The 26,051-nt window shown below is 38.2% G+C and overlaps 1 protein-coding gene across 5 annotated transcripts in view; it reads left to right on the top strand.

Annotated features, from left to right (window-relative positions):
• Positions 1–26,051, top strand: part of gria2b (glutamate receptor, ionotropic, AMPA 2b) — a 49,695-nt gene that overhangs the window by 16,513 nt on the left and 7,131 nt on the right. For all 5 annotated transcript variants that reach the window (XM_035669555.1, XM_035669554.1, XM_035669557.1 and 2 more), the window contains exons 3-12: positions 8,283–8,522; positions 16,769–16,965; positions 19,168–19,221; positions 19,354–19,512; positions 21,155–21,322; positions 22,670–22,774; positions 22,965–23,072; positions 23,388–23,594; positions 23,750–24,117; positions 25,992–26,051. The exon at positions 25,992–26,051 is cut by the window's right edge and continues 139 nt beyond it. In XM_035669555.1, the coding sequence (XP_035525448.1) occupies positions 8,283–8,522; positions 16,769–16,965; positions 19,168–19,221; positions 19,354–19,512; positions 21,155–21,322; positions 22,670–22,774; positions 22,965–23,072; positions 23,388–23,594; positions 23,750–24,117; positions 25,992–26,051 (1,666 nt within the window). The remainder of the gene's footprint in view (positions 1–8,282; positions 8,523–16,768; positions 16,966–19,167; positions 19,222–19,353; positions 19,513–21,154; positions 21,323–22,669; positions 22,775–22,964; positions 23,073–23,387; positions 23,595–23,749; positions 24,118–25,991) is intronic.

Genomic DNA, 26,051 nt, shown 5'->3' with positions numbered 1-26,051 from the left:
CCCCCCCCTCAGTTACTGGGGAAGCACTCAAAAGTGCGTAGATAAAGAATTAAATGCATAGCTGAAATGACGATTGGGACATTGGGGGTGCTTTACAATGATCACACATTGTGTATATTTAGTACATTTAGTATAGACTCCATTATTGTGAAACCTCCATCCTCCATCCACAGCCATCAGAAAGCCTTCAGGAAACAGGTCAGTGAACAAAAGGAGAGAGGGGGAGAGCAAGAAAGTGACAGAGAGAAATAGGATGGGAGATGGGAGGAGGGGGGTCAGAAGTTGATAAGAACTGAGCTGCACTGTTCTTCTAGAAACCAGCTGCCGGAAGAGCTGCTCTAAGGCAGACAAAAACACTTCCCAGTGCGCCTCGGTGGCCCACAGTGACACCTCCCAGAAGTCTTCCTATCGGCCACTCAAGAGCGTGACTGAGAGCTGTCACCAGGCAACAGCCCATGGTGCTGCATTGCATGTCTCCTTCCCAATAAAATAGTTTTATAATGTGTAATTGACAGCTGTATCATTTTCAGAAGTTAGTTTGTTTTGTCATATAGTAAATTCGAGTTTACCCTTTCTAAATGTAAACCTAACAATTTCTAAATGTAGTGTTTGAGGTTAATGACCAGAAATTTAATTGATTTGGCCCAAAAATGAGATTTAAAACACTACATGAAATGATGTGTCGAGGTGAATATTTTCTGCAGTGTAGAGAGGGAACATGGCTGAAATATGTTACCGTGGCAACCGTCTACAGAGCGAATGAAAGCATGCCATGCCTTTATGGGCTGCAGACAAAGCTCTTAGAAGTTATAAAACACTGCCTACAGGCCATAATTTTCATACGTTATTGATAAATATGTTGCTTTCCTGAAGTCTTGCAGGTTCCAGCCGGTGAAGCATATCAGGTCTTTTATCATCTTTTAACCGTAAGAAATCCTTTGGCAATTGTGAGAATAGGAATTCAGCTCAGGGCAAAATAGCATATTAATTTAGATGAGAAGAAAAGATGAAAGTCTCAAAATTGCTCTTATGTCAGAGCCTCAAGTCAGAGACGTCTCTGACCATTTTCTATTTCTGAGGTTTAATGATAGGGAAGCAAATACTTAATAAAGAAAGAGTGAGTCTGATAGGCTATTACAGTGTTTAGGAGGACAGAAACAATTTTGGTCTCAAAAACATCTTTGAGTTGTCCTTGCTTTACCTACAGCAACACAGGACAGATAAGAGGACTCTGAAAGACCTTAAAATTGTTTAGAACACCTAGGAGAGCTAAAACATGATGTTCTTTAAATGCTTGAAAAGTTGTCAGGTGTCTTGGATGAAGTAAAAACATTAAAAACTCTTCATTTGGAAAGTCTGGCAAATATATTTACAATCCACAATAGTTTTGATGATGACAATGAGCATGCAAATGTTCATTAGTGAGCTTCAGAAGTTCTGGTAGGCTGGTCAGCAGATTTTGTTACCTTGGAGAGAGCCAGGCTTGCTGTTTCCCCTGCTGCAAGACTTTATATTAAGCTAAGCTAACCAGCCGCTGGCTGCAGCTATACTTAGCATGCAGACTTGAGAGTAGAATATGGGTAGAATGTACGCTAAACGTCAGCCAATTAATCGAACAGTCAAAAGGGTAGTTCTGAACGGCACTGTCAAACCACCTAGTTTGTCCAGTTTGCTGGACACAAGGTCAAAATCTATCCGTGCAGGAACTATATCAGTGACAAATGTGCTCAGGTTGCTCTGACGGAAAGAGTGGTGGCAGATCAGTTTTACATAAAATCCCCAAAGCCCGGAGGCTTTTTTTCTCTGTGGTGAGAACAGGAGTGTTAGAGAGGGTGAGATATCTAACAGTCAGTTCTGTTAGCTGTGACTGGACTGCTGATGATCATCACCACAGTGACGTGGTCTGTGTGCGCGTGTGTGTGTGTATTAAACTGATTCATCATTTTGTTGATGCACTGGGCCTCTGTTGGTCTTCTATTAAATATCAGATACTGGTGTCCACTGCTGATTTAATCAGTGTCCTCTCTGATCACTACAGCTACTTAAAAATCTACTGTAAAGCATGCGATTAATATTTTTCTTGCTTGTTTGATTTCATTTTCCATGAAATATGTGGTAGGCAGCAGTTGTTTGGGGTCACTGGGCAAGAATGACATAATAACCTTTCAGCATATTGTAATTTAAGTGGACTGAGAGAAAAATAGACTGCTGCAAAACATAGCCCATGATGGTAAACCTTGGCCAATCAGTTCTTAATTAAAAGAAAAAGCCAAAGTTTCCTATAAGTCACTATAGTTCTAAATGTTGTTTAATGTTGTTGTAGTTAGGTATGTTTTTAAATATGATAAAAGCCATTGCAAATATCTTAAGGCCTACATATGGTATGACATATAGGGCATTTAAACATACTTAAAAATGATGAATTTTTAATCATTTTATTGCAAAAAAACAAAAAAAACAAAACCCTGGTATACACATCTGTTAGTCTGGCTGTCTCATTTGGCACAGTCAAACTAAGTGAATTTGCAAAAAAAAAAGTCATCACAGAAATAAAGTTTGTTAAATTACCAGTATCCGTCATCCTCTTGTAAAGTTTCAAACTGATGCAAAGCATATTGGATGTGAGCTGGCTTTGGATGTTTTATTAGCTAATTAGTTAATTTATGCAAGTTTAATCTTTGATCAGTGACAGAGCAGTAATGTAAACAGTGGAGGAGTGGTGGAGATGCCTTCAGTGCCACAGTGGTGAAAACGAGGTCAGCTAATTGGGACGGCTAAATATATTTCACAGGGTGCACCTTCTCCTTGGAAGGTGAAGCATTGCTAGAGTCACTGCTGCGACAAACTTAACATTCTGGTGAGAATGAGGTGATTAGGACCTTCTGATGACCATGAGTGTGTGATGAGCGCTTATATGTCTGCAGTATGAAATATGTACAGGAACCGCAGGAACAACTCATTAAATTGTTACAAAGAATTGAGAATCTTTTCCAGGGTGCAGACATCACTCTAAACCCAACATTAAAAAAGTAAACACAAACTAACATAACTTCAAGTGATCCATGTTGTTTTTTGATTAATGCTGCTGTGAATATATTATAAGTACTTGTATATTTTAAGAGATAACTGTCTTATTCTACTCAATAGGTCTTTAAACATATTTCTGGGAAATATTAACTTCCCCGGTGGAAGGTAGAGCAGTCACATCTGTTGATACACTATAAGTTCCAACAGAACTTTTTAAAGCAGCCTCTGATAACAATCAACCAAAAGATCTGTTGGCAAAACCAACAATCCCAAAAGTTGATTCGACAACTTGATTTCTCACTAAATGTGAATGTTGGAAGTTAAGTTGAAGTGAACACGATCCACAATGAACCCAAATCACAACCACATATGTGACCAGGCAGTTTCAATCAGACAATCAGTTTCACATGCTTGTAGAGATAGAAAACAATCCCACATGCAGGAAGTGCAAGTAGATATAAAACCTAAAAAAAACATAATAGGAAGCTATTTTAATGACATATTTGTTATTTTTCCAAATTTTAAATGAGACTGATGTCTCATTTACTTCTCCTTTATGGGTTCACAGATTAAACAATTGAGAACCAGCTCACACACCCACAAACAAACAAAGACAAACGAGACACACATGCACACATGCACATACAGTGTATTATGCACTATGTACTATCGTCTGTAACCACAATGTTAGGATTACAAGTCCCCAAGTCAACAGTGTGTTTATCTTACTTGAACATTCCCCCAGATTAAGTGAAAAATGCATTTTTTAAAATTGTATCTTTTTAAACATGAAGATAGAGCGGAAAACTGGGTCCCTACCACAGTTTACAGACCCAGCAGTGAGCGATAATAAGATTTGTTTCAACATTTCGCTCATGGAGCCTAATTAGGGTGACCTCTTCAACACTGTAGAAGAAATACACCCAGTCACTTCTTTTCTTCTGTGTTCAGATTACTGAGGGCTCCCTGGTTTCATTGAAAAGCAGTCAGATGTGACAGAGGCTTAATGGCTTTTTTTCAATATCCTCACTATTTCGAGAAGTTCTTGTTTGTGGCTGGCTTTTCTTCCTCAATTAAACATTTTCTGAATTCCTCATTGAAGAGGCATACGATTGCCCATTAAAAACCTCTTGCTCTTCATTCTTTTGCTGTCACGTTCCAGCAAAATCCCCTCCAAACCGTCGCTGAATGGAGAAATGGGTAGTGCATGGCTTCTGGATGTGAATTACCATATTTGGTAATAAAGTAACATGTTGTCAAACTGTTCGCTCTGGCATAAGCTGCAGCACAGTCATGGGGATATCCAGTCTCTAAGCATGAGCTCAGAGCATTTTAATCCTGGGCAAACTCAGCACGCTCACCAGTGCGAGAGTGTCAGCAAAGAAAGCCTCAGAAACATGACAATGCAGAGAGTGACACAGAGACAGAAGTAAACTATACAGCTCTATTGGCTTCAAGGAGGATGAGTAGTAAACTGTAGGATAAGGATATTTATATAAGATATGATATTCTCTCTTGGTGAGAAGTGGGCACTCAGCATCATTAGTATTTTCATTTTTTATTTGAAATGAGTGAACATTGGAATATCAGTAATACAAACATCCAAGTGAGAATTTGATTTCAAATTTACAATTTTTCTTTCCCCAGGGATGACCACAGTACCTAAATGTAGATCAGTCACTGTAACCATCACTTATCTTACCTCGACATAGCAAACTACATTGTAAAAAAACAAGTGTATTGGTTAGGCTTTAAGTGACAAAATTATTACAATTGTAGACTGAAAATTGGTTGACTAAATATTCCCTATCTCACCATTAGTCCTACAGATTTTTAGACTACATTTTATTTGTAAAAGCGAATTCAAATGAAAACTTTTCATCATTGCTCTCATGTTTTTTTAAGCTTTGTTCAGTTCAGTCAGCTGTTTACCATGTTCCATCACTTGTTTAACATGTAACCTAACCCCTCCTCTGAAGGAATATTTTATCCTCTTAACTGAACTGTACAGAATCATTTTCCTATTAGATTGTGATTATGTTGACAAACCCAGTTAGACAAAAGTAAAATTAGATTAATGAGGTCTGATCTCTCTGTGGCCACTTCACCGACCACTGTCATCTGCTAAAAAGATTAGGAAGGCTGTCGTAGACTGATGGAGGTGATCAGACTGCTGGTAACAGTTTGTCTCGAATGACTTTAATGAACATTTATTTGCTCAAGTTGATTGATGTGTAAAGATTTTGGAAAAACATAAAAGCTGGAATTGCCACGTTTATTTTGGCCCATTCTTGATGAGCTCTGCATGTCTTGATGACTCAGAGAAGTAAAAGGCAGCAGGGGTTGAAGTAGCCTTAAACCCATAGAGCTTTTGATTATGGGGTGAATGGTTTGAATACCACAGACTAAGTAGAAACTCTGAGTTTAAAGTGTATGAATAACACTCTCTGCATCACAAAATATAGCTTGATGTACTTAAGTAGAGCATTCAACCTACTTTTAAACATTTTGGCTCACTTGCTAAGGGATGGTTAATTTAGAAAAGCATACCTGCCAAGTATGTAGTAACAGCTTCAATTAATTATTTATAATTATTTTCCATTAAAGAACAACTTAATCCCTGAAAATCCTGTTTCTGCTGACTTCTTGTGGTTTAACTTCTGACCTCACAGCAGTGATGTAGCAGTCTGCTCCAGAGTGGGTGAGTCAGTACACCGTGATCACTGTTGGGTAAAACATGTGCAAAAGAGCACAGAGAGCTGAAACACACTTTCATCAGCATGGAAAGTTATTTATTAAGTTACTTTTTAATACCTTTCTCCTTATTTTTCCTCATTATTGTTGCGAGAACAAAACACTGCCACAGTTGCCAAATCCATTCAACACTCAACTGGAAGGTGCAGTAAGCAATTCTAATCCAATACACATTTTCCTCTCCTCACAGTCTGCTAGCTGTCTGTTCTGTGTGTTCTCTAGGAAAAAAATATTGTTTGTACACCGCCCTGACTCTGTAAATTGGAAACAAACAAAGTGGCTAGGACTAAGCCACACAACACAATTCTAGCCAATCAGCAAAGAGGGGAGGGAATGGGGGGGAGGATGGTGGAAGAGGACGGGGAGGGGAGATGGGGGAAGGGGGTTGTTGAAGATAGAGTGACGGTAAATCTGGCACATGCTAACGTGCTGAACTCCACAAAATGGCTGTTGATTTCAAGCATCAACAATTTTTGTCTATAATTTCTGACTCTGCCTTTAAGATTCAGAAATTCTGAGTTTTCTAACAAATGTATTTTTTAGTTACTGATTTTCATTACATGCAACATAATCTCTGTACAGAAGCACATGTAACTTTTGGATACATCCAACATACTAATTAGGTGTGATTGGGTGTAACTTCTTTACATTTTTACACAAACACAGGCTTGTACATTAGTTTTTTTTAACAAACAACCAGATATTTTGTAACGCAAATGCTCATCTGCTGACTCTCAAGTCCATTCAAGCCTTTGAATTTAACTATCGGCCACCTACTCCACCATTGTCTGTGTAGAAAATAAATTGGACTTTTACTACAGGAGCCACCTGAAATAACTTCACAACCCTATTTGAGACAGGAGGAATTAGTCTTAGTTTAATTTAAGTTCTTCATGGTTCAACTGAGTCTGTCCTGCTCAACGGGGACAAAGTTTGAGAATAGATGAACCCTGAATACTGCAGACTGCTTGATTCATTCGCCAGAGACAAATTTTAATGAGCTGCAGTTAATTTCAATCCAAACTTCACTAATGAAGTTGCTCGGTGCTTAACAGTACAAGAAAGTGGCTGTAAAGAGTGCTTACTGATTGTACGTGTGAAACATTAAAGCAGGAATTGAGTAAACCTCTCCATAACAGCCTCTCTTAACATGAAGCCTGAAGAGCAAAGCTTCTATGTGAATCTGTTGATAACATTCCCGCATTCTTATGTTGCTAAGGCCACAGCAGTCACTCTTCATGCTGGCCAGCATGCTTACCTCTCATCGAAGATAACTGCTACGGCCAGTACAAAAGTGGAAGGAGGCCTATAGCACTTACACCAAGCTAATATCTGATGTATGGACTCCAGTTCCCTTTGTCAGCAAGTCATCACAGTTATATTGTGGAAAAGGAAATGACTCATTAGTTTAATTACAGTGGAGGACACATATGTCCAAGTCAATAAGCTTGATTAACTTACATTTGATCAATACACATTTACAAGTGGCATGCCAATCTGCTGACCCTGGTGCAATGTTTGAGAAACAGCCTGCAACCTCAGGATTACTTAAACATTCAGCCTTCATGTTTACCTTCAGTCCACGGTGCCCTTTTCTGGTCTGTGCATAATGAATGTTACAGACCAGCACAGGTACTGTACTGTATGTACCTGAGTATGGATCGTGAATTATTTAACAAAGATGATTTTGCAGAGTCAACAAGATGAGGATGTCATACAAATAATCCAATGCAAACACCCATAGTCATCATCAATGCTTTGTGCATACCCTAAAAAGAATCATAACAAAGGCAATGATGTAGGTTTATTTATTGGCCCCTAAAGAATTTCTCTTAAGGTTTCTATTAATGCTATGTAATTTACCACCGACACATGTCATGCTAATAGGTGGTGGTGAAGCAGTGCACTGTAGCATATGTGCTCTGCTACATATTCTCATAGGAAAAGCCGGAAATGGTTTCTGCCTGAGTAGAAATCAAACACAACACATCAGCATTACAGCATATCATGGCACAGCACAGATGGATATCCCATATGAAGAATTAATGTACAGTTTTGGTGTACTCAAACTCAACATCGTTTATTCCCACTGTATCAAAAAGTCATAGGGACACTCATAAAAGTTTCACATAGTAACTGGCACAGTGGATCTTTTACCATTGAATACAAGCACTCCCTTGGCAGAGCTTATGGAAAGCTATCCATTAATCAGCAGAAAGAGAAACTGAAAGAGACCTCCCTTAATGCTTGTGTGCAGCTCTAATGTACACTAAAGGATTGTAATAAAGGTCTTGGATATATACATTGTCATGAGTTATGGCAAAGAGGTGTGAAAGCATCGCAAATAAATGTCAGAAGAGTTTTTTTTTGTTGTTGTTCTGACAAAATAATTCCTGACATTAAAGAAAAAAACCGACTACAAGGAACGCTTTACTGTAAGATTTAGTGGATGTGTGCAAACATCAACCAGCCTCTTAACAAATATTTTTCCTCTGCTTCAGTCTGTTCACAGTTCTCAAGAGGAGTGTATGCCATTTTCGGTTTCTATGACAAGAAGTCTGTCAACACCATCACGTCGTTTTGTGGGACGCTCCATGTTTCCTTCATAACGCCCAGCTTCCCTCTGGATGGGAACCAGCAGTTTATCATCCAGATGAGACCTGATATCAAGGGGCCCCTCCTCAGCCTCATTGAGTACTACAAGTGGGACAAGTTTGCCTACCTGTACGACAGTGATCGAGGTAAGACATGGACACCATTTTGTCTCTTTGAAAGCATCTTTCTAGATCTGATTCCCCAAAAGTTGCCACCATTGTTTGTTTTTTTTAAGTTGCAGCTGTTGTCAACTTTTGATGTGTTTCCTTTGGAAATTTAATTGGGAGAACATTACAGAGTGTAATGTAATACATATGAGGTTAATAGCTACATATTTAGATGCAATTATTGCTACCATGATTCCAAATAACATTTTCTTTTTTTTTTATTTCAAATTGCCCTTTGCTTAAACAATGTGATTATGTCTCTTTAAAAAAAAAGGTTTACTGGTTTTACTTGATGAAATACAAAGATTGTATTCAGACTGCTTCTTTCAACACAAACACCAGTTATATGCAAAACAAACTCTGTTACTGCATGTAGCACAACGCAGGTAAAGCAAGGTAAAGGGCATTTTGGTTCATGACAAACAGCTTGTCACATAAAATCAACTATAGCACCTCCTGTGTTTAAGAGTCTGTTTTATGTAATATCAAGGGGAGTGGAGGCAGTCAGAGTCATCTTTGACGTACAGTAGAGATGATGTGCCCTGCAGATGTGGACTTCCACACTTGTTCTTCACAGAGGCGTGATTTGTTTGTATTATGTGTGTATTATATGAACATGAGCACTAGAAAAGCTGCATCTGGCTTCAAAGCTTAAACTGTGTGCTTATGACAGTGGTGAACAGAAGATAAATATATCCTTCTGTATGCAGTTATGCAGAAAGTAAGTACTACTTCCAAAGGAGAATCTTTAAATATAAAACTCCTCGTTTTCAACATCTGAACCGTTAAACTGTAAATGAGCTGGGTTTCTTCTGATAGGCTCAGGACTCCTCGGCCACCATTAAAAACAGGTGACCAACTGTCATTGGTTTGATTCTTTTTCATTCTAATTACATACATGTACATTTAATGTATGTAAGTACATGTTTCAATATAATTTAAGTACAGTAAATAAAGATGCATTTCCAGACTTTGTTTTTGCACTTAGCAGCACATAAGTAAGAAATCAAAAATTTGGAATGGTGGGATTTTGGGAGAAAAATAAAAACATAAATGTTTATTTAAACTAAAGCGGGCCATCTGAGGGAAATATACATCTTAAAAAGCATATTATAAACTACCAAAAGCAAAGTCATAATTGTACAATATTGAACAATTTGGGTTTTTTTCTATTTATGTAACATTTGTTGAGCATATACTTTATGTTCTTTTTCAGCTCTGCACTGCTTCACATTCACACAATAAACTCACATTCACACCTGGGAGCTACCCAGTCTTGTGTTGTTGGCCTCTGGATCGATGGTGTTTTTTAGTGAGGAGACCACCCCACTTACCCTCTCACCAAAGACACACACACTTACAAACACGTCCAGCTGGTTAATGGTGATTATCTGGTCACAAGCTCTACCTCAACGTGATGCATCACCATCCTCCCGGTCTATTAATCAGTAGACCTCCCTGAGACCATTAAGAGATGCTTGAGGGTCAAAATGAGTGCATTCTGAAAGGAAAGCACTCATTCTTTATTAATCTGCATGTTTAAGTAAACACAAAGTCATTAAATACAGCACAATGATGTCCTTGAAAATACTCTCCCTATGAACCTGTAATTGCGATCCTGGTTAAGATCATGGATTGATTTTATGAAAGGTAGTCAATGATGAAAAATTATCCAACCTCAAACAGTAATATCTAGACTTACTTCATATTCAAATATATTCTGTCTCTATTCTTTGATCCCTTTCATCAGTGATTTTATTTTCTATTTGGCACTAATATAAGTCTGGAAATTTACATCTTTTTAGCAGATGTTTTTCTTCACTGTCTCAGAATGTTTCTGCACACAATCCACACTTTATGAGCCTTAAGACTTTGGAGTTTTCTAGTCTCTGAATATTATACGGCAGAAAGCTGAGTGCAAGAAAGCCAAAGTGTAAAAACGTTATCTGGCTTTGCTGTGTCATGTAATTCATTTCGTTGTGTCATCTGCTAATTATTTTGATTTTGTGACTTGTACCCTTGTACCCTTTCAGAACAATGCAGCCTTCTACACAGAGGGACCATACTGCACTGAAAAGGAAATCTCTTTACACAGATAGAGTTTCATTCTATTTTAATACTGTTACTGCAATGACAGAACAGAATTAAGACCTCAGTAATATCCACTTACAGTAGAATAACACTATCAAGTCTTTTTCATAGGGATACTCTGCTTTCAGGTTACACTTACCTCCCATTAATGAAGGAAAATCATTAATTATCTTTATTTTCAGCACACTAAAAGGAGAAGTTTTGGGATCACTTTCAGATAGCTCTTTTAGGCCGTTGAATGATACTTGATAAATCTGAAATCTCTGAGTGGCTTATGGTAATAGGAAGTGAATCTACTCAGACAAGTGGGATCACTACTTTTCTATACACTAGTGTTAAGGCTAACCACAGTGTGGTGCCAATGGTTTAGGAGGGTCTGTATTACCTTTAACTCTCTATTGTTTCCCATCACTTAAATTCCCCTGCTGCACCTTTTCCCTTCACACACACATTCTGTCTTTGCTTCTAACTACAGATCTATCTACAGTTTATACCTCATGATAAAGCCTCCCTCACTCACATTATTTTCCACAAGCTCCTCTTTCTCTTCTCCCACAATCCACCGCTAATTTTCAGCCCTTTCTCTGACTGACATCAGAATCAAATACCCTTCCTCTGTAAAATCAGAGGGCATGTTTCAACTAGCTGCTTTTAGATTGTCCTCATGCTAATGCTAGCTCTGACCTGCTGTCTCTACTGTACAACCGCCATGGCACTAAAGGCCCTGTTGTGCATATTTCATCATTGCATGGCTGTCTAATTAGGTCAGTGTGATCCACTCATTCCCATGGCAACCAAAGTGTGGAGAGAGACGGGGAGAGAGACAGAGAGAGAGAAAGAGAGATTGTAAGTGACTAAGCTGACTGGTAAATGATGCAAGGATGAGTGTGTGGGTGTTTCTCAGTCAAAGAGAGAGCTGAGGGAGAGGAGGCAATAGAGTTGCCACTGGTTATGATGAATTCTATTAGCACATTGAGACTAATGGATGAACCAACACCACCATGTTAGCTGTTGTCAGTAAGTCAGTTTAGATAATGGATGTATGTATGTGGGTGGATAGGCACTCTTTTTTGTATTCCTTTGTCTCACTGACTGCAGATGTAAGTTCTAAGACTTTACAAGTGCATTTTTGTGGCAAACCCTTGATGTTTTAGTACTGACAGATGGATTAATAGGAAAGGAACAAAGAACAGGAAAAGGGGAAGAAAGAAATGGGACAACCTGGATCACCATTACCATAAAAGCAGCCCAATATTCTTAGGAATTACATTTAATTCTAGAGCTCACAAGTTATGCCCAATGTTAATGTTCAGTGCCAATGCAAGAAGTAGTGTGTTCTTTAAATTGTGAGCGGGAGACCCCTCACAGACTTACAATACATTACTTTTTCTTTTAACCATAGCCTTGATCTTTCCCTTACCTTAACTAAGTGTTTATGTGCTCATCCTTAGCCAGGCGCTAACCTTACAGCTGCTATTATCAGTGTTTTTAACAAGTGGATCCAGCTCGTTCAAATACCATGTAACAAATTAAAATAATTTAGAAAGTCATGGGTCTTTTCCTTTCTGAGGAAATTACCATTTCCAGATTCAAGTTCTTTCTGTAATGGCAGCAATGCAGGTAATCACCATTTTGTCCTCATATCTTTTAAACAGAGCCACTATAAACACTTACCAATTGATTTCAGTGGTGCTTAGTATTATGCCGAAACTGGACAGGTATACCTGTTGGATGGATGTTAGACCTTTACCACAGTGGCTGAGTGAGGAAAAAATTGCTTGAAGCAAAGAGATTATAGCTAATATGAAGCTGCATTTGTATGTAGGTATGGAACTGCTTTTCTCTATGCATTATTTATGAGCATTTATTTTGCCTAATTTGAATAGTTTTGCATCATATTATGCATATGCTCATACATTTACATACATTAACTCATTGAGATGTTTTTGATCAATGAGCATGAAGTTAAGCTGTAACAGTCAAGGCTACATGTGCGATCACTAAGAGAATAAATAATCTTCTTACAAAAGGAAGTTATGGTTTCTGTTACTCCAGCATCACAGTTGTGATTACCTCTATGCTTTATGCTTTACAAAAATGTTATTTTGCACAGCAGTTTATGTCTCGTTATTCTCCCATGACCTTTTAAATCCAGGACAACTTCCAGGGGTAAATGCAAGGTCACATCACATATCTTTGGCCTCCAACGCAGTAGTAGCTCTATGCCTGTTTGAACGGGTGGCATAATGTTGGTTGCAAGCCAAGACATAATATATGTCTCATTTTTAACAGAAATGAAAATAAGCCTTTTTTTATCCAAGGGGAATATCCATCATACAGCAGTACGGGAACTGCAGAGGAAATCCGCGGAGCCAAGTCTCTGCTTGAGTTCTGGATTTAGAGCAGCAACAAAGGTTTTTATTATACGGTTATCAGACGGTTCATAGTGTAGATAGATATAATATCTAAATAGACTGATGTGCGGCAGATTAAAAAGAGAAAGCCAGATCATTAGAATTGTGTAAACAGCGGTGTAGTGACCTTTTAAGGATTTTGTGGGTATTAACTCAGCGATAAAGACAAGCTGTTGCAGGATATTAAACTGATAATGCAGCTTCAGTCCACCCTACTTTTTATTTTATTTTAAATGCCATGGGCAGTAATGCATTACTGATTAATGCCATACAGTAATGCCATTACTTGTTTTACTTACTCATCCCTTGCATAAGGCGTACTCCAACATGTTGGGCGTGGAGAGATGGAGTTGATATCAGGGTTGTCTCTGTCGGTTCAGTGCAGACTAAGAGACGTTCACTTAGGGGCTGCAGATCAGTGGAAAGGGCTATCCTCAGCCAAAAGAGGAGGATTACACCCTTTTAACTCCAAGATTGCCTTATTTACATGTTGTGTTTGTGGTCTTATCTGGCCAACTGAGCCACTGGTAAACCACTGTATATCAAGGAATGAGGTAAGTTCAGAGTTGGAGGCTGTGTAAACCCAGAGGATTCACTGTGTGGAAAGGACTTTTGGAGGGTTGTCCATCTAATGTTATGACTATGAGTCAGTCCTTCTCTTTATAGTCTATTTTTACATTTAAATGACATATGTTAGATGGCATATGTGGGTCTGAAGGCCTTGGTTTTGGAAGGCATATTTGACAGAGCAGAGGAGTAACAAGTAATTTAATGAACAATCTAATTACTTTTGCCATTGAGTAATTAATAAAGTAATCACATTTTCAGTAAGTATAGTGTAAGAAGTGATTGATCACACTTTTTAAGTAACTTGACAAAAAACACTGAAGCCCTCATACCACAGACAAACTCTGTTCAAATCTTCATCTATTTTTTAAAGCTTGCTTGTCGCTAGGTTTAGGTCCCTTTCACCAATGAGATTTAACTGAAGATAAAACATTGTTGCTACGGTTACCTTGTGCCCTTATTTAGAACACTGGTTAAACTGTGTTTTAAACAGAAACGTGAGTTTCTGTGATGCCCATCTGACAGATATAAATAAAAATATATGTTTATTCATATTTTGGTCAATATACAGTTTACTTTTAGTTAAACTGTGTTGGTCTTTTTCAACCTTTGAGTAAACATTACTCTCTTGCTGTAGTGCTGTTACAACTAAAGTGAGAAGCCTTCCAGCTATAAGTATTCCTTTAGAACAATGGCAGAGGCTGCTACATCAGCGCCTTTTTCTAAAAAAAGATAATGCAAATACCATTAAAAATGTGAGAAATAAAAAACAGTATAGTAAGAAACAGTAAGAAATATACAATGATGTTAAGACATGCATATACAGACAGACCAGTCCTCACATACAGTCCAAGCCAGTCATGTAAAATTATAATATAGCCTTAACCGCCATTAATGCATAATCAACATTCATTCTAACATTTGCATTTTGTCCTTGCTTTATCTTCACTGAATCACTCTAAATTCTAATTATCTCATTTAATAAGCATTGATGAAAAAGTCACATTTAACCACACTATAATGGCCTTACTGTAATTATGATGTATAGTTCATTCAGATAAAACTGCAAGCTTCCATTTTCCACCCAGCCATCATAAAACCACAGCAGTGTCGCATGAAATTGATTACATCTGTAATTCACCTCACTGTTGCAAGGCGGAATGAAACACTCGACTCTTTTATCAAACCACTCTCCAACTGACTCTGCAGACCAGGGATCAATATCAGCGGAGATTCAACTGTGAAACTGGAATAGAGAGGGTGATAGGAATATAAGTTAAAATGGAGACTGTAGTCTTTGACTTGAAAGGACTGCGCTACAGACTGCTGGACAGTTGCTACATGTAATTGAATTACTCAGATATGGCATCATGTGTCTGTTATTCACTGTATCTTTTTTTTACTGGTCTTGAGGTGAGAAATAATGTGAGAACATAGGATGGTATTGATGTAAAGATTGTTTTATTAACACTTACCCACTTCTACAAAGAGCAGGGGAAAGTTGCCTCCAGCCTGGCTGAGTGCTTCGAATGAACACATTCAGTCATTCTCACAGGTGGGAAGCCAGTTAGGGATAAGGAAGACATGGAGGAAGTGACTTGATTGTCTACACCTTCCTTAAGGCCAAAAGAATGGTGAGGACAGGAAACAAGTAAAATAAACTTAACAGACCTCAGAAACAACAGCTGTCAAAACTTTTCCCAAACACTTTTCTTGATGTTGTCAGGGAAAACGTGACAAGGTCAAGGAAAAGTGTAAAATGAGAATTCATAAAAACAACCGCGGCCCTAAAAGAATCATCTGCCTTGGTGAAGCCAAAATGTTCAGAAGATGGACAACTAAAAGTACATCTTACATATTTCTCCCCATGGTTTATAAACATGAACATCCCAGTGAAAAATATTATTTAATTACTGAGGTTTGAATGGAAATCAAAAGAGGATGGGCCACCAGTCACAAAAGTGAAATGAAATGGTTGTCACATTGACAATGGCACAATCCTGTTCACTCATATAAGATGGAAAATGCTTAATAAGCAACTGTGACTTACAGTGCAGTGACGCTTAAAGTCAATCACAGTTGGGGGATGCTAAAAGAAAGTCAGTCTATACAATAACGTCTATACAATCGTACTAAATGGTCTTTTTTTTCTTTTTTTAATGGCCAGAATAACTTAAATCTACTTAAGCTTAAAGCAATTATTTAAGTTTCAAAGGACATAAGAAAAGACTATTAGACTGGAGCCCAGGTCTGTTTGCACAGTTATCATGGAACTCTAGATGTTTTTCCATCATTCATTCATCATTCTGTAGACTTTTAGGACTTCTTCGACTTCTTCTCCATGCCTGCTTAAACATTGAGCTCTGCTTGGTCATTTTTGACAGTTTGAACATCCACAGTTCTGTGACAACTGAGAAAATGTCATGTGCTGCTGAATGCTGTGTGATACGGTGAACCTTCAGAACAAATGAGTAAGTGGACCTTGAGTAGAGATAGTTTTGTCAATGACCAAATTGTTTCAAAAATTGAGAGGAAAAACACAAAAGGTTGTATTCAAAAAGGCAATCATATAAAACTTTTGGTTTTGATGCAGTCAAGTGTATTGTTAGACCCACTTTCCTCCCACATGTTGGTCAGGTTCATGCCAGAACACCTGTGACTCATCTTGATGAGCTCTTTACATAAGGCATGAATCTCTGTAAAACCTGCACAGGGCCTAGACAGTGAATGCAGCCAATAAAAAACTGTGTCCATCCATGGTTTTGAATCAGTCTTGTCTGCCACATAATTTGTTTTGAGTTATATTTTTTTCAGCTTCTGCCATTGCCATGTTTGCTCTGTAGCCACGACTTCCCATCTTTGTGGCTACTTCAAAAGTTTGTTTGTGGCTGTGCCCATACAATAAGACCACAAAAAATGGAATACAACCGAAAATACCATTTTTTTTAATTGAATGCATAAAAGTCAACAAAGAGTGCAGACACAATGTATGGTATTCTTTTTATTCTTTACTTCCTGTTTTGTGTTATTTGTCAGCAGGATATCTCTTAAACTTCAACAGTTCTCTAAAAGTCTTCAGTACCAAAGAATACGGATGAATCAGAGAGAGAGAGTATGAATAATGTTTTAATTCCACTGTATTTCCATCCTCAGGCCTGACGACACTGCAGGTTGTTCTGGACACAGCAGCAGAGAGGAAGTGGCAGGTGACAGCTATCAACGTGGGGAACCTGAAGGATGAGAGGAAGGATGAGGCCTACCGCTCACTGTTCCAAGATCTGGAGAACAAGAAAGAGAGGAGGGTGATCCTGGACTGTGAACAGGACAAAGTAAAAGACATCATGGAGCAGGTAGAGTGTAAAGGTTTTTTTCATGTTGAGCTACTGACAGAGCAAGGCATACTGCAGACTTCTTAGGCAAAGTGTTCAGTGTCCCATTGGGAGCCATCCAAGTAATTCCATTATTTTACACCACTGTACAACAACAAAGGAACAATCTATAACATATTTCATTATTGTAACCTGATGAACCATGAGAGCAAAACTTCAGCAACTTCAATATATCTGCAGAAATACATGAGTAGCACTTGTTATCTTGACATGATTTGGACAGCATTGTTACAATGTTAGCACAGGGGTTTTGGTGTTGTCTTTCTTTGATCTGACAGTTAGTGAAACAGTTTTATATTTGTCTGACACCAGACTTTCAAGCAGGTTAGGTGAGCTGGGATTCAGGTAAAGGAATAATGGATGCCGCTGCCATGTTTTTTTGTACTTAAAGCTGCAGCTGCTGTCAGGAGTCAGACTGCTGAGGGTCAGGTCCAGCTTGTCTACTTTTAACTTTCACATTCTGAGTGTATGTGGCTTCTGGATTTTGTGTTGAAGTGGAATTTAAGATTGTGATAAACACTGGATGAGGCAGGTCTTGGGTTTGACAGCAACTCAAGTAAGCTATTATCCTCTCTTTTCCTATGATTCTCACTTTACAATCACTGATGACAACCCAGGCCTCTGGTTGAGTTGTTGCTGTTGTGTTAACATGTACTGAGTGGTGACTGAATATATTCAGCTGCTAATTGGTCTTTTCCAAAGCTGTTGGGAAGGAAATAATTACAACCAAACATTTCTGTGAATTTCAATGTTTGCTTTGATTTTTTAGACACACATGTAAGTGAATGTGATGGTGGTTTTCCATCATATTTGATCAGTCAACACAGTCAACTGATTGTGTTTTCTGGTTCTCAGTGATGTGGTTAAATTAAGATCCACTTGAAAGTAAGACTATGTAACTTCTGCTGACTAGCAGCGTTTAGAGAATAGTAAAAACAAGCCATAAAGTCAGCGAACTGACTCGTTAATAACAGCAGATTCTACCTAAAATTTGCTAACGTGGCCTAACATCAGCCACCATATGCTACTGGTCATAGCAGACCAAGTAAAGCTGTAGCAGCAAAACCCCTAATTGTATTGAACTGAGCATGAGTGAATTGCTTAAGAATTCAACAATTTACTTCAGGTAAAGAATTCCTTGTCTTAAATAAATCACAAATCAGTCAAGCAAACAGACAAACCAAAAGTAGTCCATAACACTTAACAGAAAATAAAGATTGATTTTTTTTTTTAAAGTAAAGGAAAGGAGAAATGCTAACGACCTTATTGTCCTTTAATACTCATGTAGGACAAAAGTGATATTTAGCCATAATATTAGAAAAATTCCAGCAGATGTAGAAAGGCCCCATAACAATTACACTAATTGTTCATTTAGGCTGTAAACAAAACTGCAATTAAAGGCAAAACAGATGCACATAAACAGGTTATTTTTACTCTCCCTTTTACCCAGGAGAGAGGCTTATCGATTAGCATTTAAAGCATGCCAAACGTCTGTTTAACCGAATGCTGAATAAAATCAATGCCCACAGCCTCGGTGCCTGTTTATCGGGGGAAAACAGAATCCGTTCAGGTGGAAGTTTCAGGTGGAAGACATTTACGCAGGAGATACGAGGCGTTATTATTCAAATCTGCTTTAAGAAGCGGTCCTGACAAACGGAGGTGCCAGTCAAGCAGCAGGATTAGTTTTAGGTGTGCCATTTATGTTAGGTACTGAAATGGTACGTAGCTTAGATATTTCTGTTATTTTCTGCTTTTTTTTTCTGTTGCTCCACTGATAAGGAAAGTGAATTGGGAATTGGATATCTCTTTCTTGCACTATTTGTGAATGTGAACACCACTTTTCTTCTTCAGTGATAATGGCCAGGACTGTCAGGGTTGACATAGTGACAAATTCTAATGTCTGAATATAATGGTAATCATCTGTTTAGTTTGGATATAACTATTATTACATTTATGATTGTCTTATCATTGGTTGTCACAGTCTTGGTCTATTAAGGAATGGATGTAAAAAAAAATAATATGATCTGTCATAACTGTATTTGCAAAGTCAAAACCATATAGAAGGTCTTTTTTCAGAGACTTTTATTATGCTCTGTTGTTTGCTTGAGACTTATTTCCAGTGGAAGCCTCTGTTTCATATTTGTATGTCTCATAACCCTGCAGGTCATCACAATTGGCAGACATGTTAAAGGCTACCACTACATTATAGCCAATCTGGTAAGTAACGTGTGTTGTTTAACTTCAATTTGTTTAATGATCGTGTTATCTCTTAATATGTTTCAGAATTACCTCACATATACAGTAAAGAACAACACAAAAAACATCTTGGTCTCAATTTTATATTTTTAGGGTTTCATTGATGGGGATCTATCTAAAATCCAGTATGGCGGTGCCAACGTGTCAGGCTTTCAGATTGTTGATTTTGATGATCCTTTGGTGTCCAAGTTTGACCAGAGATGGGAGGCCCTAGAAGAAAAGGAGTATCCTGGAGCCGACAGTAAAATAAGGGTGAGTGTGCAAACGTAATTTTTTTCTTTTTCTTTATTTGTGGGGTGGCATTGTTGGTTGAAAATGTCTTTGTAAGCACTTAAATGTGCCTGAGTTGCTCTAATGCGTTTGTAACCTCAACATGAATTATGCTGCCTCCACCTGCATCACATGTACACACTGTGTGCATTATTCAACGCAGCTCTGTGTAAAAATTCTTATGCACTGTTACACAAACACATACATTTCCCATGAGCTGAGTGCTAGCATTTTGTATTAATTATAGTATTTCATGCGCATGCAGTGTAAATGAAATCAGGATATTGAATTGAGGAAATTATTTATTCTATTCACTACCTGTACTAGCCCTTTAATGTAACTAATATAATCTCAGCTCTCTCAGAACTGAACTTGCCTCCCACTCTTCATCTCCAAACTCAAGAGACACTGTAAACTACTCACATTTGAAATATCAGCCGTCGCCAAAAATATTCTCCCACCTTTTATCTGCAAAATTGTCAAAGTTCAAGTTCTTTTTATTGCCATGGAGCCCGGCTGCTGCAAGTGGTTCAAGTCTGGGTGAAAAATCACTCTGACATTTACAACATAGTGCAGCACAGAACATAAATACAACAGATACAAAAATAAAAATAAAAAGACCACCAGAACCACTCTAATTAGGACAATAAGCCAGGGAGGATAATGAGCAGGAGGTGTGTGTGTAACTTCAGAGGAGGATTTATTCAATAGGTGAATTTAAGTTTATAATTTATATTAATTATAAAAAGTTGAGGTTGCAAGGTCGTGCCTGAGGTCCATGAATAGACTTGACACTTCCAATGTAGTATGCCTCAAACCATCACATAATATTTAGATGCATGGATGCTGTTGAGACTGGTCACAAAGCATCTCATTCCTGATAATTGAGACCCCACAGATTTGCCATTTTTGCTCAAATGGAATTTTGAAAACCTGACACCCATAACAAGTGACAAAAACACATTTTGCACATAACTATGTCCTGCAGTATCTCACCAGTGTTAGATCTATTGCTTTTCATTTCTATGGTGTCCTTTATTTTATAAAGCAATCTTTGACCAGCTGTGCTTGTAAAAATGGACGTACTGTGCTGTCGTGCAGTTTATTGACATCCCCTTTTGTAATTTTTTGGTATTAAAACTTCAAATATTTACCTTTGTCACTCCTATTCAGAAATGATAAAATGTTAAGTTGTATCTTTGAAGGATAAGGCTGAGTATACTGTAGATTTTGGTTAATGCTAACAAATCCAGACCAACAAGTCCATTCCTCAGTACTATGCGACTTCCCTCCCTAGTCCAATCATTCCTGCTGAAGATGTAAATCTTAAAAAGATTGGGTCACAAATATTATATATATAAATATTTGTGACTCATTTTAAAAATGCTGAAGATAGAGGGGTACTGTTTGTAAATGTTACTCAATCAAGTGCAAAATGTTGTGTTTTTTTGAGGGGGGACTATTTTCTGTTGCCAATTTGGAGCTCTGTACTAAATACACTCCTTTTTTGACAATAAGTCTATTGCACAGAAATAGGCTATATTAGGGTTGGATGAGGGTTAACGATTATGGCTAGGGTTAGATATGTCTATTCTCATCATCCTTTTCTATTATCCTCCCCTAGTACACATCTGCGTTGACCTACGATGCCGTACAGGTGATGACAGAGGCCTTCCGCTACCTGCACAAACAGCGTATTGACTTCACCAGGAGGGCCAACAATGGTGACTGCCTGGCCAATCCTGCAGTTCCCTGGGCTCAGGGAGTGGAGATCGAGCGGGCACTGAAACAGGTACTACATTGCACATACAAACATCACATCCTTTTTGTTGGTGAATACTTGTTGCCTTGGTAACGGCAGATCTCTCTTAGGAAATGCACAAAGACCCAAAAGACAGAAAATACTGCACAGAGATTGATTAAAGACTGGTTTCACCATACACGTGGGCGCACACACATATACCGACAGCTATTCTTCAGCAAAGAAACAAAGGTCTACCCACAGACTGTCCTTTGATGCAAGGCAAGATTAGCTTCACTCCTGCTGAGAAATGAACCTTGACATCCAAAGTGAAGCCAAAGAGGATTTTTCCCCCTATGTTTTAATGTTTTCAGGTTGTAGCCACGGGTTCTGAACTTGGAAAACAAGTCAAAATTTAAGTGACTTTGTCTTTTAAGCCAAGAGCAACTGATAACAGATCTCCACAGAATCTCAGGTTAATTCTCCTGACAGTGCCTTTAATCAAGGCACTGGCATAAAAATGGAGTGGGTCTCCGGGACCAGCACGGTCAAGGGTCATTATCTTGGATTTCCATACGAGTAATCAACTGACAGGTTTTACCTTTTATCTAAATCTCTGCCACTCTAAGTCTATCTGAGCTGAACCCGTCCTATTGGCTGTGAGGCAACGTGGAGATGTAGCCAGGGTGAGATTTTTTTTTTTAGATATGCACATACAAGAGGAATAGCTGCTTTTTAGCCAACCCATGATGACAAGGATATACCCAGTCTGTTTTGTTTTGGTTGGTAACACTGCATTTAAACATAACTGTTAACATGAAAACTCCACAGAGTAACTTTATGCCTCCACTGGTCCTTCCTGTCTTGGTCTTGTTATTTAAGTTGGCTGCCAATAAGAGAAGAGATGGAGAATATTATTCATGTTTCTCAAATCATGCTGTGTCTATGCAGTCTCCTCTCCAATCTGGACACAGATAGTTTCCTTATGTCCTTCCTCTGCTTTGTAGCCCAGCATGAAACCCCATTTGAAGTCATTTATGATCATGGCATACAGTATGTTTTTCACTGTATAACAGTTGGCAGATAAAAATACTATCATGAAGTTTTCAGCAATCACTCCCTTCCTATCAAACCAACCATACAACTCTAGTAGCTGGCAAGCGGGAATGTATTCACGTTTGAAGGACCTAAAATTTTAGAGTTTAAGATTAAGGAACATGTTTTGTAGCTCTTGAAATTGTGCAAATTGTCTCTTTCTGCATGAACTCACATCAAACTACCCGTTTAAGTCAGAAAGCAGTACGATGAATTACAGTCTTCAAAACACACCAAAAAGCTGTTTTTACATGACAGAGAAGAAACTGCCATTTTGTAACAGTTTGATGTTCTGTCTTGAAGGTGCGTGTGGAAGGCCTGACGGGGAACATCCAGTTTGATCAACATGGCAAGCGAGTCAACTACTCAGTGAATATCATGGAATTAAAGACTAATGGTCCCGTAAAGGTAAGCATCTGGGTGGCCCCCTTCTCTGGAAATTAAGTTATGTAATTGAATAATTGTTTAGATTTTTCAACGTTGTGGGTGGTTTGAATTTGAGAATCAGATATGTACAGCAGCACTCTTAGCAATCAATATAAAGGATATGCATGTTAGTTTCATGAATTCTTTTTTGAATTTTCTTTTCTCCTGACAGATTGGATACTGGAATGAAGTTGACAAAATGGCCGTCACCAAATCTGATGTCTTTGCCAACGACACAACAGGAATGGAAAACAAAACCGTTATTGTCACCACTATCTTGGTAAATATTACAATATTATAATATAATATGATTGCCTAACTAAGTATAAAATGATTTAATTGTCTGTGACTGTGGTTTTTGTAATAGCACACCACCTCTGTATGAATGTATCTTCAGATTGACAACAAGAATAACAACAGGCCACTAATTTCTTGCTACAAGGGTGTGCTTTGTTTACGAGCAGTGCCCTCTTGTATTCATAATGACCTGTCAACCTGGTTTAAAAAAAACCCTTGTCTCTGAAGCTGCTTTTTACATTGTAATTCAAACCTCTTGTGCTGAACAGTGTTTTCTGTTTTTGTCTCTGTCCTTCAGGAAGCTCCATATGTAATGCTGAAAAAGAACGCCGACCTTTTTGTAGACAATGAGCGCTACGAGGGTTACTGTGTAGATCTGGCTGCAGAGATAGCGAAGCACTGCGGCTTCAAATACCAACTGAAAATAGTGGGGGATGGGAAATATGGAGCCAGAGATGCAGAGACCAAAATCTGGAATGGGATGGTTGGAGAGTTAGTGTATGGGGTGAGTAACTTTAAGTCCTTGACTAACACCACAAGCTGCTTATTCTGTTTCATTAATTTTTCATGTTGTAGCATTTTGGAAGTTAATATATAAAATGAAATCCCATTTAATACACCTAATAACTTCCTGTTTGTTTTTTCCTTTGGTTTTTATAGAAAGCTGACATTGCAGTGGCTCCTTTGACCATCACTTTGGTCAGGGAGGAGGTGATTGACTTCTCCAAACCCTTCATGTCTCTGGGAATCTCCATCATGATAAAGAAGCCTCAGAAATCCAAACCAGGAGTCTTCTCTTTCCTCGACCCGCTGGCCTATGAGATCTGGATGTGTATCGTTTTTGCATACATCGGTGTCAGTGTGGTGCTGTTCCTTGTCAGCCGCTTCAGCCCGTATGAGTGGCACACTGAAGAGTATGAGGATGGGCAGATCCAGACCAATGAGTCGACTAACGAGTTTGGCATATTCAACAGCCTGTGGTTCTCCCTTGGAGCCTTCATGCGCCAAGGCTGTGACATCTCACCTAGGTAGGTCAGAAAAATCAACAACTGCCATGTTTATCTCAGTTTAATTAACCAGAAATAACTGGTGACTTCATGCATTTCTAACTGGGAATGTAAACGTGCTTTATCTCATTTCACAGTAACTGCTCCATGGAGTATATTTGGTCTATGCTAGCAGTGTGTTTGTAGGCATGGCAGTTTTTGACTGACACTTTGGTCCAGGGTGAAATATCATTATCTATTTGATGGGCTAGCATGAGTGGACAAGGAGGATGATTAATGTCAGCAATTTCCTAGTAGTTTTCCCATTGTTAACAGCTTAGAGCAGCTACACTGCCGTGTGAGCAATGCATCTGACGCGCATCTCAGCCACAGTTGCAATGGCAGTTCCCACCAAAAATAGACAGTGAAAATGACCTGTTCTTAGTCATATTAACATTAAACCAACAACATATACACCATTCACCACAGTTTGTGTATAAGCATTCTGTAAAATATGTCACAGACATGAAAAAAATTATATATTTTATAACACCTCCTGTATGTGTTTCAGATTAAAGGCTCTCTAGCGTTTCTGTGGACAGAATACATTCATTTGTTAACAAGGCTTTTATTGTATTTTATTTTTCAAAGGCAAACTCAATGTTAATGTCAATCTGTGTGGATACCACAGGTGCAGCACTTCACACAATGGTCACTCATGCAGTGTGGTCATCCAGTAGTTTCTAACATACATGTTGACATACTTACTGTATGTTAACAAGATAACATTAGCTACCATACTAAGCTTTGTTGTACGTTAGCTTTGTCACAGAATACAATACACTGGATTTATCTGACAAGACCTCATAGGGACACTAGCAGGGCTGTAGACTTTGAGTCTTGTTAGGAGGCTATATCAGGCACAGTAATAAAAAGCAAAAGCAACAGTAAACTAATTAGTAACTTTTTCAACATATGCAAGGTCGCTGTTGGTGGGCGTAATCCTGCTGTGCAATAATTAATAATCAGTGACTAAAAACTGATTGGTTTAATTGTGATTGTTAATGCTTTAATTTAGTATTCTTCATACACATCCTGTAGGTCTTGTTTATATATTTATTAAAGAAGTTGGTAGAGTAGAGTAGGAGTCAATAGTTAATGAATTTAGTGTCAGATAAACTTTTCATATATAGATTTGATAACTTGTGAGAGCAGACACTCATACTACAGTCTAAGGTTAGCGTCATATATTAGATGAATCAACATGTCTTCTACATCTCATCCCGATGATGTGAGGCGTGTCAGCAAGAATCCAAATCAGGAGGCAGTGTTATATATTGTTACATAATGTTTGTTTATTCTCCAGCTGAAAAAAGGCTGCACTCCCTCTATTACTAAACCCTACATATTATACAGATAGTATAGATTTAGTTTTTTTGCACACAGCAAAGGGTGCATTGTCTTCACAAGTCATTCCGCTATGATGATTTCAGGGGTAGAAATAGAACAGTTACGGTAGATTAATTTGTTAGTGCATTCAAATTTTAACAAAACTCAAGGAAATCAAGCACTGAACCACTGCAATGAAATGTTTGTTAGCTGAAAAGGAGGTGCGTTGCAATTATAAGTCAAATCAAAATGGCATTTGCTAATGATTGGGTTAAAGGGGGGTTAACTTGTAGGGAACATCTTTTAATACCTTTTTTTTTGCTAAAATAATAGTAATAGTAAACAGCATTAAGAAACAGTTTTTTAAGAGTCACTTTCCGGTGTATTACTTTATTTGCTTCACAATATAGGTGTTTCACACATCCTACCACAGCTGCAGAATCTTATGTTGATACTGAATGATTGTTAAAACAGTGTTAACCTGCGTTGAATAAGAAGAAATATTTCTTTATGTGTTTTTCCAATAGATCTCTGTCTGGGCGTATTGTCGGTGGCGTTTGGTGGTTCTTCACTTTAATCATCATCTC

Source organism: Morone saxatilis, unplaced genomic scaffold, assembly GCF_004916995.1.
Source record: "Morone saxatilis isolate NCDOM2014 unplaced genomic scaffold, NCSU_SB_2.0 Contig22, whole genome shotgun sequence".
Lineage (NCBI taxonomy): Eukaryota > Metazoa > Chordata > Actinopteri > Moronidae > Morone > Morone saxatilis.
This window is presented reverse-complemented; position numbering and strand designations above follow the sequence as displayed.